General features: G+C 47.4%; 2 protein-coding genes across 3 annotated transcripts in view; one reads left to right on the forward strand and one right to left on the reverse strand.

The window, feature by feature from the left end:
* The first annotated feature begins 22 nt into the window (after positions 1-22).
* Positions 23-16537, forward strand: LOC132356081 (neuferricin). Of its 2 annotated transcripts, none has more exons than XM_059908820.1 (4): positions 23-474; positions 6570-6710; positions 10632-10818; positions 11266-16537. In XM_059908820.1, the coding sequence occupies exons 1-4, from the start codon at positions 234-236 to the stop codon at positions 11531-11533; spliced, it is 837 nt and encodes a 278-aa protein (XP_059764803.1). In that variant the 5' UTR covers positions 23-233; the 3' UTR covers positions 11534-16537. The 2 variants fall into 2 exon arrangements, with proteins under 2 accessions (XP_059764803.1, XP_059764804.1); XM_059908821.1 differs by having other exon boundaries at positions 26-474; positions 11317-16537.
* A 21-nt stretch (positions 16538-16558) lies between these two features.
* The window catches only part of ANKFY1 (ankyrin repeat and FYVE domain containing 1), an 80437-nt gene continuing 76196 nt past the window's right edge, over positions 16559-20799 (reverse strand). The window contains exon 25 of the mRNA XM_059908818.1: positions 16559-20706. Within this exon, the coding sequence (XP_059764801.1) occupies positions 20574-20706 (133 nt within the window). The 3' untranslated portion in view covers positions 16559-20573. The remainder of the gene's footprint in view (positions 20707-20799) is intronic.

Here is a 20799-nt window from a genome sequence, read left to right on the forward strand (position 1 = left end):
CGGTATCCCTCCACAGTCGCTAGCTATGCTGGAAAAGTACGAGAAAGAGTTGGAGCCAGGGAGTGAACTTTTCGCCAGACTTTCCCCTTTCAGCCCTCCGTTGTCCCCTTGGTGACAGGCGGACACAGGAGAGCGCGCGTCGCGCCGGTGACGTCGCGGCCGGTTCTCCGCCATCTTAGTTGTGGACAGAGAGGCAGCAACCTCGGAGGAGCCGAGGCGGTGCGGCTGTCTAAATGCTGAGGCTCGGCAGGCGTGGGCTCTGGCTGGGCCTGGCCGCGGCGGCGGCGGCGGCCGCACGGCTGATGGGCTGGTGGAGTCCCCGCGCTGACTTTCGCCTTTTCATACCCGAGGAGCTGGCCCGCTATCGCGGCCGCCCTGGGGACCCGGGCCTCTACTTGGCCTTGCTCGGACGCGTCTATGTGTCCTCTGGCCGGAGGCACTACGAGCCTGGGGCCCACTATAGCGGCTTCGCAGGTATTAGCGGGGCGGTTCACGCCTTTTTCTGCTACGACGCGGGCCGGTAGGCGCCTGCGCTTCATTCATTCACTTATTCATTCGTTTATTCATTTCCTCTTTTCCTCCCCACATTCGTCAGACCAGCATGGGGACCGGGCTCAGCTGCATATCCTTCTGGTCTGTTTTGACTCGGGCAGGACTGTGGGCAACTGTTGCCGGCCTCTGCTTTGTCTTTCCCCACCACTCTTCCTGAGTTAGGCTGGAGAAACACATCTCTTGCCTCTTACTAGTTACTCTTTACCTGCCAGCAGAAGCCCCCAGTACCTGCTTTGTGCCACACTGCGTGGCTCTCAGGGCCCAGAGATGAGTGACGCCCTGTCCCCGGCCTCAAGAGTTCCCCAAATGGTTGGAAATGATTCCAACCATTTCTTCAATGTGCCCCAATCGGAAGCGATCTTCCTTTCCCCCCACTCCAGGTTTCCCCTAAAAGTAGTACATTTGGTTTGAGTCGTTCTTGCTTCTAGTACAAATGCATTTGTCTGCCTTCCTTAAAAAAGTTTATCAGGTTAGAGCACAGGGAAGGAGTCTGGCCCCATTTACAGTCCTTCAGTACTTAGAACAAAGCTGGCACGTTAGGCCTCAAAGAACATTTGTCAAATGAGGATTATTCTGTCCTCCCTATTTTATATCTTGGGGGATTGGAGGATGTGATTTGCCTAAAGCCCTCACAACTAAGTCCTGACAGCACTTGAACTAGGAGCACCAGCCTATTACTTTTAGAGATGTCGTTTTACCAGCCCAGAAGAATGACTATCTCCTAGATTAAAAAAGAAAAAGAAAATGACGAGCAAGCCTACGGCCAGTGACTAAGCTGATATGAAATAAGCATTTCCCCCTTGTCATTATCTCAGGAGAACTGGGAAGCTGCCTCTGGTACTTAAATACAAGTCACTTCCCTGTCTTTAGGGAGAACTTTTAAGAAATAGAAGCATTGACAGAGAAGGAATTAAGTTCAGTTGGTGTTGCTGAGCTCCTCAAACAGTCCAGAAGGGGAAGGGACTTACCCAGGGCTACACAATGAGTTAGAAGCAGAGCTAGAACTGGAATCAAGTGTTTTACTTACCTGCCAGGTGAGGACACTTTGGTGCACTCTCCTGCCGCACTCTGATGCAGCCATCATGGCTGTATGCACAAGTGTGAGCAGAAAACGCTCCATTTCTGGAGTGATTTTTCTTTTGCAATGTGCTCTACTGTTGACTGAGTTCCTTTGTGCCCAATATTTATTCACCATCCATTTACTGACCACTGCCATGTAGCTGGCCCTGTACCACGTGCTGAGGAATCAGAGATTATAACATTGCTCCCCAACACCTATGCACTCTAGTAGGGAAGCAGGTATGTTCACTTATTCACTCAGTCAGTCAATATTTTTATTTTTTAAAAAGATATTCAGATGGTATAAAATCCACCCTTTTAAAGAGTACAAGTGGTTTTTAACATAGAAAGTTGTGCAAGTATCACCATTATCTCATTCCAGAGCATTTTTATCACCCCCAAAAGAAACCCCATATCTATTAGGAGTCATTCCCCAACCCCTCCGACTACTTAGCCCCTGGCAACCAGTATCTACTTTCTGTCTCAAAAGATTTGCCTCTTCTGGGCATTTCATGTAAATGGAGTCATGCATGTGGCCTTTTATGTCTGGCTTCATTCACTTAGCATAATGTTTTCAAAGTTCATTCATGATGTATCAGCATGTCAAGACTCCATTCCTTTTTATGAACCAAATAATATTCCATTGTATAGCTATACCACACTTTGTTGATCTATTCATTATTTCTTGGATATTTGGGTTGTTTCCACTTTTTGCTTATTATGAATAATGCTGCTATGAACATTATGTACAAGTTTTGTTGTGGACATGTGTTTTCAGTTCTCTTGTGTATATACCTAGGAGTGGAATTGCTGGGTCATATGGTAACTTATGTTTAACTTTCTGCGAAACTGCCCGTTGTTTCCTAAAGTGGCTGCACCAACCTACATGCCCATCATCAATGTATTAGAGTTCCAGTTTCTTCACATTCTCAGCAAACTTGTTACTGTCTTTTTTTTTTCTTTTTGATTATAGCCATTTTAATGGGTTTGAAGTGGTATTTCATTGTGGTTTTGGTTATTTGCTTCTTGCTGATAACTAATGATGTTGAGCATATTTTCATGTGCTTGTTGACCATTTGTATATCTTCCTTGGAGAAATGTCTATTCAAATCCTTTGTCCATTTTTAAATTGAGTTGTCTTTTTATTGTTGAGTTGTATATATGAGTTCTTCATATATTCTGGACACTTAGATCCTTATCAGATATATAATTTGCAAATATTTCCTCCCATTCTGCAGGTTGTCTTTTCACTTTTTTTTTTTTGAAGTATAAATGACTCAATATTATGTTAGTTTCAGGTGTACACCATAGTGATTCGATATTTTTATATTACAAAATGATCACCACGATAGGTCTAGTGACCATCTGTCACCATACAAAGTTATTACAGTATTATTGGCTCTATGCCCTATGCGGTATCCCCATGCTTATTTATAACTGGAAGTTTGTACCTCGTAATCTCCCTCACCTATTTCATTCAACCTCCTGCCTCCTTCCCTGTGGGCAACCACAAGTTTGTTCTCTGTATCTATGAGTCTATTTCTGTTTTGTTATGTTTTTTTGATTCCACATATAAGTGAAATTATACGGTATTTGTCTTTCTCTGACTTACTTCACTTAGCATAATACCCTATAGGTCCATCCATGTTGTCGCAAATGGTAAGATTTCATTCGCTTTTATGGCTAATATTCCACTGTATATGTGTATATCCATTTACCCATCTATGGACACTTAGGTTGCTTCCATATATTGGCTATTGTAAATAATGCTGCAGTGAACATAGGGGTGCATATTTCTTTTTGAATTTGTGTTTTTGTTTTCTTTGGATAAATACCCAGGAGTGGAATTGCCGGATCATATGGTAGTTCTATTTTTAATTTTTTTGAGGAACCTCCATAGTGTTTTCCATAGTAGCGCCCCAATTTACATTCCCACCAACAGTGTACAAGTTTCCTTTTTCTCCACATCCTCGCCAACTCTTGTTATTTGTTGTCTTTTTGATAATATCCATTCCGACAGGTGTGAGGTGATATCTCATTGTGGTTTTGATTTGCATTCCTCTAATGATTAGTGATGCTGAGCATCTTTTCACTTGTCTGTTGGCCATTTGTATAGCTTCTTTGGAAAAAAATGTCTATTCAGGTCCTCTGCCATTTTTTAATCAGGTTGCTTGGGTTTTTTTGTTTTGTTTTTTAATTAATTAATTAATTAATTTTAAATTTTTGGCTGCGTTGGGTCTTCGTTGCTGTGCGCGGGCTTTCTCTAGTTGCGGAGAGCAGGGGCTACTCTTTGTTGCAGTGCGCGGGCTTCTCATTGCGGTGGCTTCTCTTGTTGTGGAGCACGGGCTCTAGGCACATGGGCTTCAGTAGTTGTGGCTCACGGGCTCTAGAGCGCAGGCTCAGTAGTTGTGGCACACGGGCTTAGGTGCTCCACGGCATGTGGGATCTTCCCGGACCAGGACTCGAACCTGTGTCCCCTGCATTAGCAGGAGGACTCTTAACCACTATGCCACCAGGGAAGTCCCTGTTTTGTTTTGTTCTGTTGATGTTGAGTTGTATGAGTTCTTTGTATATTTTAGATAGTAACCCTTTATCAGATATATCGTTTGCAAATATCTTCTCCCATTCAGTAGGCTGCCTTTTCGGGTTTTCTGTTTGTTTGTTTGTTTTGGCTGCGCCTCGAAGCTTGCAGGATCTTAGTTCCCCAACCAGAGGTCAAATCCTGGCCCCCTGCAGTGGAACCACGGAGCCCTAACCACTGGACCGCCAGGGAATTCCCTTGCCTTTTCGTTTTGTTGATAGTTTCCTTTGCTGTGCAAAAGCTTTTAAGTTTGATGTAGTTTCATTTGTTTACTTTTGCTTTTGTTTTCCTTGCCTGAGGAGACATTCCCAAAAATATTGCCAAGACCAATGTCAAAGAGCATACTGCCAGGAATTCCCTGGCAGTCCAGTAGTTAGAACTCTGCAGTTTCACTGCCGAGGGCCCGGGCTCGATCCCTGGTTGGGGAACTAAGATCCCACAAACAGCACGGCCAAAAAAAAACCCAACAGCATGCTGCCTATGTTTTCTCTTGGGTGTTTTATGGTTTCAGGGCTTCACTTTCTTGATAGTGTCCTTTAATGCACAAAATTTAAAATTTCTGACCAAATCCTATTTATTTTCTCTCTGGTGGCTTATGCTTTTGGTGTCCTAGCTAAGAAACCATTGCCTAATCCTAGGTCACAAAGACTTACACCTATGTTTTCTCCTAAGAGTTTTATATTTTTAGCTCATATATTCAGGTCATTGATTTATTTTGAGTCAATTTTATATATGGTAGGGGTCCAATTTCATTCTTTTGCATGTCTCTATTCAGTTGTCCCAGCACCATTTGTTGTAAAGACTATTCTTTCCCTCATTGAATTGGCACCCTTATTGAAAATCAATTAACTATAAATGTACAGGTTTCATTCAGTCATGTATTTATTAAGAATTTAGGGCTTCCCTGGTGGCGCAGTGGTTGAGAATCTGCCTGCCAATGCAGGGGACACGGGTTCGAGCCCTGGTCTGGGAAGATCCCACATGCCACGGAGCAACTGGGCCCGTGAGCCACAATTACTGAGCCTGCGCGTCTGGAGCCTGTGCTCCGCAACAAGAGAGGCCGCGATGGTGAGAGGCCCGCGCACCGCGATGAAGAGTGGTCCCCACTTGCCGCAACTAGAGAAAGCCCTCGCACAGAAACAAAGACTCAACACAGTCATAAATAAATAAATAAAAGAACGTGAATTTCTTAAAAAAAAAAAAAAAAGAATTTACTAAAGATCAGGCACTACCAGACACTGGGGAACTGATTCTTAAGTTTGGTGTGTTCTTTTCCCTGATAAAACTTGCAGACTAGTAGAAATGACAGACGTTAAATAGTTATCACATAAGCAATTAATCAGTTATTTTTGTGATGAGTGTTAAAAGGAGAACATACTGGTGTTACTAGAGGCCTTAGCCTAGTGGGGGAGGAGGAGAGTGAGGAGGGGAGTACAGTGGCAAGGTGAGGCTGGCGGTGACTGGTGCAGAGCCTTGAATGGCCTGTTAAGGAATATGTACCTTGTCATAGGGCAAAAGGAAGCCCCTGAGGATTCTGAAGCAAGAGATGATATGATCGACTTATTTAAAATATCAGCCTAAGTGTTGTATGGAAAATAGATTAGCGGGGGACCAAATGAATGCAGGGAGACCTAGCAGCTTACTCTAGTAGTTCAGATGAGAGATGACGGCAGCCCGGGCTTGCTTAGTAGTAGATGGGGCCAGGCAGACTGATATTTAGGAAGAAAGTATAGGACTTGGGGACTGATTGGATGTGAGGGATGAAAGAGTAGTCAAGGACTACATTTCTGGGCTGAGCAAGTGGTTATTAACCGAGACAGGGAGTACTAGAATAGAGGCAGGTTTCCAGGGGCTGGGGATGCAGTATGGACATTTTGAACTTGTGATGTCTGAAAGTCATCTAAGGCACGTTGAGAAGACAACTGGATATACAGGTCTGGAGCTCAAGAGAAGTCTGAGCTAAACATAAAAATTTGGCATCTTTGGCATAGAGGTGGTACTTGAAACCACGGGAGTGGATGAGACTGTCAAGTGGAGGGTGTGGATGGAGCAAAGGAGGTGAACAAGAATTGATGTCTGAGACTGGTAGAAAATGAGCTAGAGGGGTTGGAGGAAAACCAAGAGTATAGTGTCACAGAAGCCAAGGGACATGGTCCACCATGCGAAATGTTGCTGAAAGCCAATGAAAGAACAGGGTGCATGCCAGAAAGCATGTCCAAGATCCAGGAGCGTCTGTCACCGAGGGGGAGGAGGGATCAGCTTTGCTGGGGGCTGGGGAGTGAGGGTTTTTGGGAGATGTTTCTCAGAAAACAGATTCTTGAGTTGCTACAGTGTTGGTGATTTATAAGTTAATCTACTGGAAACATCTCCCCTGCAGGCCGAGACGCATCCAGAGCGTTTGTGACCGGGGACTACTCTGAAGGAGGCCTTGTGGATGATGTATCTGACCTGTCATTTTCTGAGATGCTGACACTCCAAAGTTGGCTTTCATTCTATGAGAAGAATTATGAATTCATCGGTAAGTATTCCACAGGTCATTTCCATAGATTTCATTTAGTTGTCTTGCAGTTGTTTTTTTGTTTTGTTTTGTTTGTCTTGCAGTTTTTTTAAGGGGCTAGAATTCTTTGGGGATTGGACTCAAGGTTAAAATCTGAAAAATGCCCATGGATTTTTCACCTTAAACTCTGGCTGTCAGTGTGGCGGTATGTCCCAGAAAGAAATGGCTGGGGCACTTGTTTCCATCACTTTTTTTTTTTTTTTTTTTTTTTTTTTTTTTTGGCCGTGCCACGGCTTGTGGGATCTCAGTTCCCTGACCGGGGATCCAACCCAGGCCCTCGGCAGTGAAGGCGCCGAGTCCTAACCACGGGCCCGCTGGGGAGGTCCCTGTTTCCCTCGCTCTCGCTCCTGGGAGAGGACTGCCCGACCACTGGCTTTGGCCTCTGCTGCCCCACAGCCTGCGCCACCCTTGAGCAACCCGCCCAGGAGGGCAGCTTCCCCGTCTCACCGTGTTCCAGGCGTCTGGCTTCAGACACAGTCAGGGAGGCTCAAAGCCTGTTTGCAAGTGGTTTTGACAAATATCCTTTTACTTCGTCCCCGAAGGAGACAGACATTAACCTGTGCCCATCCTCAACGAACTCCCTCCCAGGTGGAAGTCATGCTCATCAAACACTTGTTCAAGCCAGTTGTGTGGAGCGCCGCACTTGCTACCTAAATGAGAAGATACCTAACGGTGTCCTAAAGAAATGTTAGACACGAAACAGTAGATTGCTTCACAAACACTGAAATCTGGGATGGTTGGGCCCCTTTTCTCCATCTACTGCTGCCCTGACCTCTCACTGGAGCCCACTTAGACACGGCTAATTTCCTGAGGAACATCAGGGCCACTTCACCACTGGAACAGGTCTAAATTGGAAGTTCTTTCTCTGCCCCTAATGCCCCTGCATGTCTGCTTCTGTCATTACTCCCTGGGTTACCTCTGCTGAGAACCTTGGCATTTTCACTAACTCCTCTGCTCCCTCCACATCCAACTAGCCGAGGCTCTTTTCATGAATCTGAAGTTCTGTTTCCGGTGCCCCCTCTTCCATACCCACCACTGTTGGCCCCTGTCACCCCAACCTGCAGCACTTTGTTTTCACCCAGTCTGCACCAGGCCACTCCTCAGATCACAACTGTGTTTGCCACTGAAGGAACTGACCTCTATCCTTCTGGCCTTCAGAAGGCTTGGTTCTCCCTTTTCCCCAAAAAGTTGCCAAACCAAAGCTGAAACATGACTGTGTTAATAAGGAAAAAACCCAACACAGAAGAATAAAAGTGGAGTCCTGTGTGTCAGCAAAGGATGCCAGACCAAACACATCACACTGATATTGAGGGGCAAACTGATGTGTTTGGTAAGATGAGTGAACTAGTCTTGTTGAACAGTGTTCACGTGTAGGGGAGTGAGGGGCACATGGTCAGCAATGCCTCAGAAGGACTGCAGTTGAAGTCAGGATATACTCGAGTGTCTGCCGTGGATACGCTGTGGTTCTGGTCCTCGTGAGGCCACAGACGGGCTGAATGCAGTCCCTGTCCTCTGTTAGCGCATTCTGTAGGGGGAGGGCAGTGTTAGGTTCCTTCAGGGCACCAGAGACCCTCAGGACAGAGCGGCAGAAGATGAAGGTTTATTACACGGGTGCACACTGAAGGGCGACAGCAGGAAGCCATCTTGGCAGCCACATGGCCAGGCCTCGAGGGGAAACGAGATGTCATTTTTGTGTTCTGGAGACCCGGCCAATGGTGACCGCCATTCTCACGACACAGCTTCTACCTCCTTCTCTGTTGCCTCTACTACTGCTGTCCTCTCTTTGGGTCTCATGTCTAAAACCCACCAGGACAGGCTTGTCACCATGCATACAGAGACCCTCTATAGGAGAAAGCGCGGTGCCAGGCCAACTCACAGACTGCAGGCCTGGGATTTGGGCCCTGACCCCTTCACTTATTCTCACAAGCGTTCAAAGTGAGTGCTCTGCACTAAGCAGCTTTGAGCGCTGGGGCCTCACTGGCGGGGAGAGAGAGATCATAAACTAGTAAAGTGACGAGACTATTCCAGGTAGGACTGTGAGTAAACGAAAACTAATGTGATGCATGTGTGGGCATGTGCGTGACACCTTTAGAGCAGACCGGTCAGGGGAGGCCTCCTGGAGGAAATGAAAATTAAGCTGAGACCTGGAAGGTGAGAAGGAGCCAGCCATCCTGAGATCTGAGAAGAGAGTATTTCAGGCTGAGGGAACAGAGTGCCCGAGGTGGGGAGCAGCGAAGCATGGTCAGGGAGCCTACAGTGAGGGAGGGAACAGCTTAAGAAGAGGCTGAAGACGCAAACACGAGTCAGATGGTTGTCTTGGAGGCCTTTGATAAGAAGTTTGTGTTTTATCCATATGTTTTAGGAAGCCATAGGAGGGTATAAACCAGGCATGGAGGTGCGATTTATGTTTTTAAAAGGTCACCCAGCTACTCCGTAGAGAAAGAACTGTGGGAAGGCATGAGCTGAAGCAGAGACCACTGGGAGGCCACTATCGTAATCCATCGCCTGGATTAGGGTGGTAGCAGTGGAAATGGAAAGGAATGGGCAGAATCAGGGTGTTTTTTAAAGGTTGGACCGACACGATTCGCTCATGGTTTGGACATGAACGAAGGGAAGTGTACATTTAGATGTGAAGGAGGAGTCAGAGATCCAAGGCTCCTAAGCCAGGGAACACAGGCAGAAGTGATAAAAATAGGGACTTCCCTGGCGGTCCCGTGGTTAGGACTCTGCGCTTCCACTGCAGGGGGCCTGGGTTCAACCCCTGGTTGGGGAGCTAAGATCCCGCGAGCCACGTGGAGCAGCCGAAAAAACAAAGTGGTAAGAATAGAATTGGAAAGGTCAGGATAGGGAGTTGGACTTGGGAAGATGAACTGAATCTTGGGTACATGAACGTACCCTGGAATCTCAGTTCTCGGGGACTGAGAAGATTGGACAGACACAGCAGGGACAGGTATGTATGGATACCTCCTCCTACTTGGGCAAACCTTCTAGAAGTGCTTTCTGCTGCTTCTCTTGCCCTGTGACAGGGGCTGCTGTGAAAGCCACTTGCACTTCAGGACTCGGAGATGAAAGTCCCTGCATCTAAGAACTGATCCCTTCTTGGCTCTGGCCTACAGGCTCACTGACCACTTGCTGACCACTGCCATAGCTTAGACCTTACAAATTCTGACAGGGATTTTAAACTGAAACCAGTTTCCACTCAGTTTGTCCACTGAAGGACTGAGCCAGAAAAGAATAGTGGAAGGGAGAGCATGAGCTCGGGGCCAGACCCACTTACTAGCTGCAGAGACTTCCCAGCTATTCAATCTCCCGTCTCCTAGGACCACGGGAGCACTGATTTCTCTCTCAAACGGGTATTAGGAGGATTACAAAATACTGGTAAAGTGCTAGCAGAGCTTCTGATGCTGAGTGAACACTCAATGAATGACTTATTTATATCCATATAAGACAAAATAATTCAATGTAGGGAAGAAATGAGCCACAAACATGTTATGCAATAAGCCATTCATTCATCAAGCATTTCTTGAACACCTACTGTGTACCTCAAGCACTGTGGAACATTGAAAAGTGAGTGATATGTGGTTCCACTCTCAGGGAACCGATGTCCGGAAGGGGAAAGATTTTATAATTTCCGTGCTGGAGGACTCTACATCTAGAACAGGGAGGCGTCTATCCAGAGTCGTATAAGATGTTGAGAGACATCGGGATAGAAGGCAACACAAGTCCCTCCAACCAGCTCTTAATAAATCAGCAGCCAGCAGGCTACTGTGGAAGGCGGAAGCCCTGGGGACTCGGCTTTACTAGGACTTCTGCAGGAGCTAAGCCTCTGTTCCTGCCCCCCCTCCCACGGCTACTCTGATGTCAGCTTTCCTGTCACCACAGGGAGGGTGACAGGAAGGTTCTACGGAGAGGATGGGCTACCTACTCCAGAACTGACCCAGGCAGAAGCCATGATCACCAAAGGCGTGGAGGCAAATAAACAGGAACTGAAAGAGAAGCAGAAGTTTCCACCATGCAATGCTGAGTGGAGCTCAACCAGGGGCAGCCGGTTCTGGTGCTCCCAGAGGAGGTAAACGGGCTTCCCTTCTGTTCCTCCCGCCTCTCCCCCAAATCCATCTTCTAGGTCACCACATCTGTGTTGTTCAGTGAGGCCATAAATTGACTGTTAACCCAGGGGAACTTTGTCAAAATACACGTGCTCTGGGATAGCGATTCTCAAGCCAGACGCTGCTTTTGAGACGCTCAGAGGCCAGTGGGGGAAAGCCTTTCACAGGTGTTGCCACCAGTGCAGGGAAGTGGCGCCGCCTCCTAGGAAGGCACAGGGCAGGGGCCGGAGCAGCAGTGAAAGCACGACGGGCTCTGCCCTCGGAGGGGAAGCTGGAGGGCCTCGGGGGAGAGCAAGAAGGTTCGGGTGAGCACTGCAGACCGCCGCCTTGGGAAAACACCAAGGCGGCAAGTGAAACGGCTTCTACTTTTCACAAGGCCTGGCTCACTTCTCCCTCTCCTCCCTTCCCAGAGAAACTCACGACTTCATGCTTCAAGCAGCCCTCTTTCCTTCTCTCCTTAGTGGAGGTGTGAGCAGAGACTGGATTGGCGTCCCCAGGAAGCTGTTTAAGCCAGGTGCCAAGGAGCCCCACTGCGTGTGTGTGAGAACAACTGGCCCCCCTAGTGACCAGACGCCGGACGACCCTACGCACAGAAATCGTGGGGACTTGGACCACCCCAACTTGGAGGAATACACAGGCTGCCCACCCCTAGCCATCACATGCTGTGTCCCCCTCTGAGCCGGGACCCTGTATGTCCATAACCCACAGGGAACCCTCACCTGCCTTTCCCTAATGGGCCCTTGACTCCTGTGCCCTAGGATGGCTCCTGCATGAAACAAGAGGGCCTGGAAGGACTGGGCCATGCTCTGCAGACAGGACTCATGCCCCTCCCCATGGGCTCACCATTTTGGTGACTGAGGCCCGCGCCTGGCAACCTGCCTAGTACTGGTCGGCCTGTTCTTGCCACTGTTCCCCTAGATCTCCTCACCATCATCCTTTGGAGTTCGCAGGTATTAATGGGCACAAATTTGACCAACTCAAAACTAACTGGACAGACACGCAGAAGGGCTCTGAGCTCCAACAGCTTCCTTCCCACGGACTCCCAGGCTGCCCAGATCAGCTGCCGGCCTGGGCCCTGCTTGTAACTCCCACCCTGGTCAGGACATCGGGGGCTACATCATTCCCTTACAACTCAGAAACAAGTAGACACATCCAGAAAAGCCGTATGAACTAACAGTATCAACACAACCCTGTTCCGGTTCCCCACTTGCTAATGTGAGCCCTGACTTTTACGACCTTTCTTAAAAGTAAGACCTCTGTCCTAAGGCAAACTTGAATTTATCAATACAACCAAAAGCCACATTGAGTTAATTCGAGCTGGACCAATATAGTGAGTGAGAGGTGACAATTAAAACAGGATGGGCTAATTCTGGAAATGGAAAAGTTTTTGCTTATAGGGATGCAGCAAATCCAGATGCCTCTGAACAAAGCAACAATTTAAAGCAAGGGTACTGTTTCTCTTTCAAACACTTAAAATTAGGGGTGGTGTGTTTTCAAAGGGAGAAGTCTGCATTTTGAGCAAAAGGTAGTTTCACAGCTCTAACACGGACACTGGCTAGCGCAACATCAAAGTTTGGGCAAGGCTGCAAGTGCCAATACAAACAGCCTCAACAGTGGGTGGTGTGTCCAGGGTCATCTGTAATCTCCCACACTGGACCAAGTTCATACCCATTACCTCCTGGATTCTAGTTAAGCTCATGGGGGCAAGGAGGTCCTACCTTACAGGTAAGGAAACGAATCTGGAGCGATTACAGGTGCATGGTCTCCCCATCTGCGCCTTCACCTCAACTTCTCCCAATCCCCTCAGCTGTTAATCTAAACATTCTCTGTCCTCCCTTTTTGGTCGTTTTTCCTCTCCTTTATCATTAATCTCACTTAATAGCTTTCCAGATTCACGGACTAGAAAACGGAGGCTGCCTGCCCTGAACTGGCGTGGCTCGCTGCCCTTTGGCCACAGCTGCTCTTCTGCCACCCAGGATCTTCCTCACCTGCCTTTCCAGTACCTTTAACCTCTTCCTGCCTCCTGGCTCTTCCCTCTAAGTCTGCATTCAACAGCTCACTTCCCTTCCCTCCTGCCCCATCCTTCTGAGGCCCTGTCCCTACTTCCCGTCCCAGCAAAGCTTTGGAAAACGCTGCATGTGCTCAGCCTTTGCTCCTCAGCCCCCATTTGCTTGCAACACAGTCGCCCAGCTTCGCCCTTCCCTGCTCCACAGCAGGATAAATTCTGTACTGGCAAACCCACGGCCACATTCAATTATTACCTACCTGGACCGGTCACATTTGAGGGCCCTCGTGAAAGCCTCCCTTGGCTTTTTCCTCATTTCCCTTATCTCCCTCGGGGGTTCCTTCCAGCCTCCTGGGAAGCCTCTCCTCCACACGCCTTCCCACCAGCTCCTCTCACTCCTGCGTCAGCTGCCAAGCCTGTCATCTCGTCCAGGCGGCTTTCCTGACCATTTCTGCAGGCACCGCAGACTCCACAGTTCTGGCATTTAGTCTTCATCTTCTCCCTGGTGATTCTTCTAGTTCCCCTGGATGGTTCCACCATCGCCATCTTAAAGCTCCCAGTCACACCAAGTAAGAATCCTGGCCATCATCCCCAGCCCCTTCCCTCCTGAGCGCCTCCTCCCGACCAGTCTCCAGGTGCTGGCAATCCCACCCCCGTACCTGTTCAGTACTCCTCCTCTGGCTGAGGCCTTCCTTTCTCACCTGATCTAACTGCACTCCCTGCAGCCCATCCTCCACGCTGCCAAGCCATCCCCGTGACGTTCAGGGCATTCTCCGTTTAAACCTCTTCAGTGGCTCCCTTATCTGTAAGGATCAGTTGCTAACTCTTCAGCGGCGCACGAGGCCCTTCTAGGGTCCGTCTCCTCTTAGCCTCTGTATCTCTGCCACCACCTCCCACGTGCACTGATCCCTCCAGCCTTCACCTCGCTGCTTTATGCCTGCAACACCTTCACCCAGGCTGTCCCTTCTGCCTGGAATGACACGTCTTCTTCTCAATTTTTCTACCTCTTACCTCTTAATAACTTAGCTCAATCAAGTGGGAGGCTTCATTAACCACTGGCCCACCAGTGGATTTAGATGCACTTTCCTCTAGGAAAATAATACTGTGTTCACTTCTAAAATAACAAATGTCACAGTGTCCCGTAACTATGAATTTCCTATCAGCCTCTCGCATTGGACTGCAGACTCTCTTTGAGACAGGGACCAAGGATCACTTGGCTTTGTACCCCCATATCCACCATACCTAGGAGACGGGAAGTGTGCACAATTAGCTCTCTTTTGCAGATGAGGCAACCAAGGCCCAAAGAACTTAATAAAGGCACATAGCGATGAAGCTGAGCCTAGAACTCAAGGTTCTTGTCCTGATTCAGTGCTATCTTCGTGCCTCCATAGTTTGGTACGTCTCTGCCCTCCCTGGAGCAGGAGAAAATAAGGAGGCGAACTTAAGTTAGGACCTTATTCTGAGTTCCACACAGCCCTTGAGGTCAGTGCCTGAGGCATCCCTGCTGACTCAACCCCAGGCTAACTGGGAACTAGTCACTGCCACTGCTCTCCTTAGTCCTTAGTTATTCGACAAATATTTACCAAGCATCTGTGTGCCCTGGGGTCGGGGCTGGGGGGAAGCGAGGCTCCTGACCTCAAGGAGCTTGTAGTACAGCCGAGTAAAGCCCTGGTTAGAGCGGCCAGAGGCCACTCCTGGGGTAGGAATGCAGGGACAGCGTGGAGGCCAGGTCCAGAGATGTTTAGATCCTTCCAAAACAAACTGATAAAGAAAAAGAGCAAAACAAGGCACTTAGCGTCATCCCAGCCAGGTACAGACCTGAACTCTGGCTGATGCAAGACCCCTGAGCCCGCATTTCAGGGCACACTCACCCAGCCTCTGCGGGCCGCCCACTTCCTTGCTCAATGAGAACTCATTTCCTTTTTGATGCCGACCACTTACTTTATAGTAAAGAGCCTCCTCACACCAGGGCAGTGGGTGAATCTTCAAAAGATTTGCCAAGAGTAGGTTGTCATGTTAATGATCCAAAAGGCTCAGCCATGAGAGGCTAGTGGTTACTGGAGAAATGCCTCTCCTTCCTCCCTCCTGGGCAAGACTATGGAGGAGGAAGGTAGTCCCTCCCTGATAGAAGCCACAGAAAGTTCAGCTCGGGCAGCTAAGACTTGCTGACAGAGGGAAGTGGAGAAGAAAACTAATACATGTTGGGCAAACATGCTGAGCAGGGAGGGAGCTTTATCTGTTCTCACTGAACCTCGATGCCAGCCTTGAGAGGGTCTTTTACGGTCCAGAGAAGGGGCATAAATTCTCCCACCCCACATCTAATGGTTACAACAGTCATCACACGACAGAGCTGAGCTTTATACCCAGGTCTTCCCTCTCTGCCACACCATGAGCAGTGTTAAAGCAAAGGCTGGGCAGCTGCCTTCTAACATGCTAGAGGAAATTATAACGTCTGCCTTTTAATCCTGAGATTCCAGTTTTTCTAGAAACACAGAACTAAGAGTGAAGAGCCCAGAATTTTGTGGCCACAGCTCAGTCCCTTTAACTTGCAAAGGGACCCATACCAGACCACTGCCGCCATCCCTAGCTTGCTCAGCTCCAGGACAAACTGTGATCTAAAAGATAGACCCTACGGACAGGTTAGGGATATCTGTTCAGAAATCTGTGGAAATCTGAATTTCCATCCTCGAAAGCACTTCCTATTGCCTGGGCCCCCAGATTCCTGCAAATAGGCAGCAGACATTGCTCCCATCAGCCCGCACTGGAGGGGACCCTCGCTGTGCACACCAGAATTCGTGTACTTGCATGAGAGGAAGGACACATGACTTACTACTCATCACCTTCCTCAGGGCAACCCTGTGAGCTAGGACGAACCATGGTCACTTCTATTTTACAGACATAAAAATTAAGGCACAGAAATTATGAAACATGCCGGTTTGTACTCACATATTATGACATAATATGACCAGTGTTCTCCTCAGGGACGGCTATTAGGATTACTTGGGATTGTTACATGGAAGCCCCCAACAGTGCCTATTAAATAACTCTGAGTAAAGCCACGAGAGAATGAGCTTTATCAGTCACCATAGCTGGTCCGAACCAGGAGTGAGCAAAATGGAAAACAGGTAAGGGAAAGGAGAACACTAGTTCAAGAAAGTGTGATGGCGAGGTGAGCTACTAGATTCGTGCAGTTTGTATGGGGGGATTATGGATCACTAGATTTTAACTTGCAAACCCCTAAACTTTCCTTAGTTTCCTCTGAAACCCACAGCACTGGTCCTCCCTTCAGACCAAGGCCAGCAGAAACCTCACCATGGGGGGATCTTCTCGAGTTGCTCCTAAATAACGGAGTCAGGGAGGGAATTTCCAGGGTCCGTGGGAGAGCTGCAGCGGGGTCAGGTGGCTGCGCCTGGGCAGCTGGGGTCACACACATCACCATGAGCTGAAGTCTGGGCCAAGAGCACAGGACGTCCAGGCAGCTGGTCATTATGCCTAAAACAGCTGCTTTCTCACTGCTGTCAACCATGTGTTTCTGAAAAGTGTTGGAAATTCAGATTTTCCTAGAGGATAGTTGTTAAAAGAAACGTATTCATATGGCAGGAGTGTTAAAATTTTTGTTTGTTTGTTTTTAATGCTTACTGGTACTTTTTGCATTAAAAGGAACTACAAATGTGTTATTAAGGTTTCCACTTTAAATGTACAATTTGACCTCATTTTATTTATAAGGAATTGTTACAGAAAATGCAAATATCAATATTTGAAAAATACATTCCATTACACGGACTCCAAACAAACAATGCTGCTAAGCGCCATGGTCCTATATGATGCTCTCGCCCCACACTGAGCACCACCCGGAATGGCTTGGTAGCCAAGGTGATCAACCCAAATGTGTGCCTGCAGTTTCGGCCCAGCCCTCCCCCTGGGTATAGCACACAGGTATGTCATGGTAACAGCCAACTCCACACATCTGCCAAAAAAGGACATTAAGTCATTAAGCTGAGCAGGCTGCCAACTCAAGACTCCCTAGCTACAGAAAACCAATGTTGTCGGTTGTAACAGGTTAATATATTATTTATGCCCCACAAAAAAGTAACTGTACAGGCAATGATCTTCCAAAGAAAATCTTTAAGGCATCTATGATAACTTCTGGAAATTTAATAAGTGTTTAGTCAAATAATCAGCTCTTCACTAAATTACTTCCACAAAATGAGAATGTGGCTTCCAAACCCTTTAGAAAGTTATTCGTCCTCGGCTTCCTCCTCTCCCCGGCAGGGCTGGGGAGCTTTGGTGCTTCAGATTCGGAGGGGCTGGTCTTGCCAGCCCGGTGCCCAGCTCTCCTGGGCCTGGTCCTGAGAGAAGCAGTCCCAGGTCCTGGAAGAAAGCTTGTTTCTGGAGCTCTCTCTCAGTCTCAACCTGCAAGCTCCACGCGGGGCTGTCATGGAAGCATTACATTTACTTGCTCATGCTACTGTCACCTGGGGAGTTAGTCTGCCTTTCAGATCTAAGCATTACATAGTTCAATAGGGTTTTTTTCTCCAGATTAAAAACAAACCTAGATGGAGATCAAGGTTTTCCCCTGTCCCAAGGCATTTCCTCCACTTCATGCCTACAGATAAGATTAGCACAATACCATTCGATACAACAAGTGGGAGACATGAACCGGGAGTGGTGGTGAACCCACAAGCACGCTGAGTTCCATGCAGGGACCCCATTCAGGGAGAGGAGAGAGGAAAGCTGAACAGGGCGGTCACAAATAACTCAGGGCTCTGAGGTAGAGGACTAGTGGTCACGTGGACCCCACTCCTGGAGAGAATATGGCAGGTGAACTGAACAATCTAATCCAGCCTCGACTAAGTTGGTAACTGGGGTTGACAATGCACAGGCAACAAACTCCAAACGGAACACGTATTCTAATACATCATTCAGTGAGACGCCACTAAAAAGATAACTGAAAATTAACAAGTCCTAAGTGTAGGCACTTAAGTTTGTGGGAAATTCCTGTGTTCGAGGATCATAGCAAGTTAGTTTTAGCCATTCCATTTATATATATAGCACATGGTTTGTACCTTCAGCTTTTAAAAAAAAAAAGAGAAAGGGCTGTTAAGAACACACTGTATCATAAATCTGGTGATGAGCATGAGGCAGTTAAAAAGCTAATTTAGCGTAACAACGTTGACTGATTCAGCAAATTATATTTCAGTAAAGTTTATTCTTCCTGCTCTACTCATTCACAGTTGGCAACTCTCTGAATGAATAAAATTGAGTTTTTTCTATTAGTCTGTAAGCTGTGGATTGAAATGCAACAAGAACAGTCAGGCAGTTCTAGAGCCAAGTCTGACGGCTTGGAGAGCGCAAAGGGGACTGAGAGCATGTCAAGTCCCCCCAGGTCAGCCACCGCTCAAGGGGACCTGAGACACAGCCCCGTACGCATCGGCACGGCAGGGAGAGCCTAAGACTGTGGAAAGGTGCTTTTTCTAGATCTACAAGAATGCACCCTGAAGCCAATGCAGAACTCACAAAATGTTCCCCCAACTTGTGGCAGCTAGGTACCATTGCTATCCCTGGACTCTGTGAAGAAAAAGAAGCTTGACTCAACAGTTTCAAACATGATTTTAAGATTTTTAAGTGAAATTAGAGTGTTATTGAAATTGGTATAGTAGGGCAGGGGCAGGACAATCAACCTCATCCCTGACTGAATTCCCATCCTCCTCTCTCTACCATGAACGTTAAAAGAACAGGTATAAAAGTACCGACCACCTCAATTCACATCTGAAGCATAATTATCTTACTTTCCAATTAAAGAATCAAGCCACCTAACTAAGGCCTACTTCCTCAGGCCCTGTTCAGGCAACAGAAGATGGAAACTGACCACATGCTTCACGTGGTCAGGTGTTTGCCAAGACTAGCTGTTTTCCTATAAAAATTCTATATGAAATATGTCACAGACTTTAGGGGACAGGGGAACTCTTCTAATTAATTTTTTCTTTGAAACACTGTGCACAAGCTCATATTAACACAGAAAGCATATATATCTTATAAATCCACAGAAATGTTAAAAAAAAAAAAAAAAAGTAGCACTCTGGTTTATCAGCTCATTTTACACACATATTTAGGCAGTAGGATGTATAAATCTACAGCAACATGGAGGACATACCACTATCCAAACAAAACAACAGGCTGCTGCAAAAAAATATTTAGTCCCTTTTACACATATATCCATATTTCATTAATACAAAAAAATGTAGTGGTTAAATGTCTGAAAAAACAGTATGTATGATTGAGATTGTTAATCTCTGAGTATAGCTGTACAACACATATTGTTCATCTCAGAGTTTTGTTTTTTTTTTTTTTAAGCAGTGGTAGAAGTTTCTCTTCAAATGTGCATTTTTTAAAAAACTGGCCAAACCTTCAAAAGAAAAGAAGTTTAACACTTCAGGATTAATGCATGTACTAGCAGCGACTAAGGCCTGGTAGGCTCCGGGGGCCTCATTCAGAACTCGAGCGAGCCTTCCAAGATGCGGTCACACACGCCTGGCCAGGGCCTTTGGCTGTTGGCTCTTATGGGGCAGGGATCTGGGACCTGGGACGGACAGCACTCACAACATAACTGGAAAAGTTTCAGCAAGAAGCACTCATGTCAAGGAGATGGGACCTGCCAGCCTGAGGCTGGAGATTCCCCTTCCCCTCACTTGGCCCGTGTCACTCTCCTGCTCCAAATGACACTCCGCAGGAGTCTTCCCTTTAAGACTTAGTGTGAGCTGAGGTCCAGTCAAAGCCGATCATTAGAATCACTGATGCACGGATGTGTGAGGGTATTTTTGAATATGGATTTTTAAATTGGAATCACCAATAATGCAGCTATATAAAAAGTGCAGCACAATAAAAGTGCATTTTCTCCACCACTGCCTAGTGGCAGGTGACTGAGGACTCCACAGACAGGACACAGCAAGATGAGAGAACAAGATGGCTGCTAGGAGGTGTCAAGCTGCCACACCGCAATCCTGACACCCGAGTAGCATGAATACTGGTAAAGCTTTCAGTTGTTAAGGCCACAATTTTTCAGCTCTCATCTTTGAACCCTGCTTAGAAAGATTTCACCTTTTTTAAAGGGGTAGTTCACTAAAAATACAGCTTAGCTTTTCCCAAAAAAAAAAAAAGAGAGAGAAAGAGAGAGCGAGATTTCAGGGCAAGAGGATCCTATTACCTTTATGAAAACACTGTGCAGAAAAGTCCACAGCCACTTACCCTAGAGTAAAGCCAGCTCTTGTTGTGCAGCCAGATGCCAGCTTCCTACGGTTAGGCTCTGCCTAGGAAGTCCGCCCAGTCAGGAAGACTTCATGAATGCTCTGAGATGGACACTAAGCTACTGGAAGGGAAAATGGTTTTTGAAGCATCCTTGTACATCGCTAGCAGAATGGGGTCTAATTCCTATCACATTTACCACTTAGGCTAAAAGGCCTGGTCCAATCAGTGAGACATCTAGTGACCTTGATCATAGTCTGATAAACTGACAATCATACAGAATCATTTGAGATGGGATCTATCACACCATGGTCCTTAATTGTTCCAGTCTATTGCCGCAAGAAGACGACTGCCAGCTCCTGCTCTGGGGGGTGGGGGCGGTGGGGGGGGTGGGGTGGCGGTCAGGCTGGTGAGCAGAGCAGCTGCTGGGGAGGCAACCGAAGATGTGGCCTGGACCTTCCCGGGGGCTCACTACGAGACCCCACCCAAAGTCAGGACATCAAAGCAAATGTTGCAAACTCGCACAGGCTTGTTCAGATCAAACTTTATAATAGGAATCTCCTTGGTCGAGCACTTATGGCAAAGAAGACGTCCGCAGTGACGACTGTGGGAAGCAAAGAAAGGAAGTGTGAGAGGGGTTCTCGAGAGCAGACTGCCGCCCGGCCCGCGAGCACAGCACGGCAGTGCCCCATCGGAC

Source organism: Balaenoptera ricei, chromosome 20, assembly GCF_028023285.1.
Source record: "Balaenoptera ricei isolate mBalRic1 chromosome 20, mBalRic1.hap2, whole genome shotgun sequence".
In the NCBI taxonomy this organism is placed as follows: Eukaryota; Metazoa; Chordata; class Mammalia; order Artiodactyla; family Balaenopteridae; genus Balaenoptera; species Balaenoptera ricei.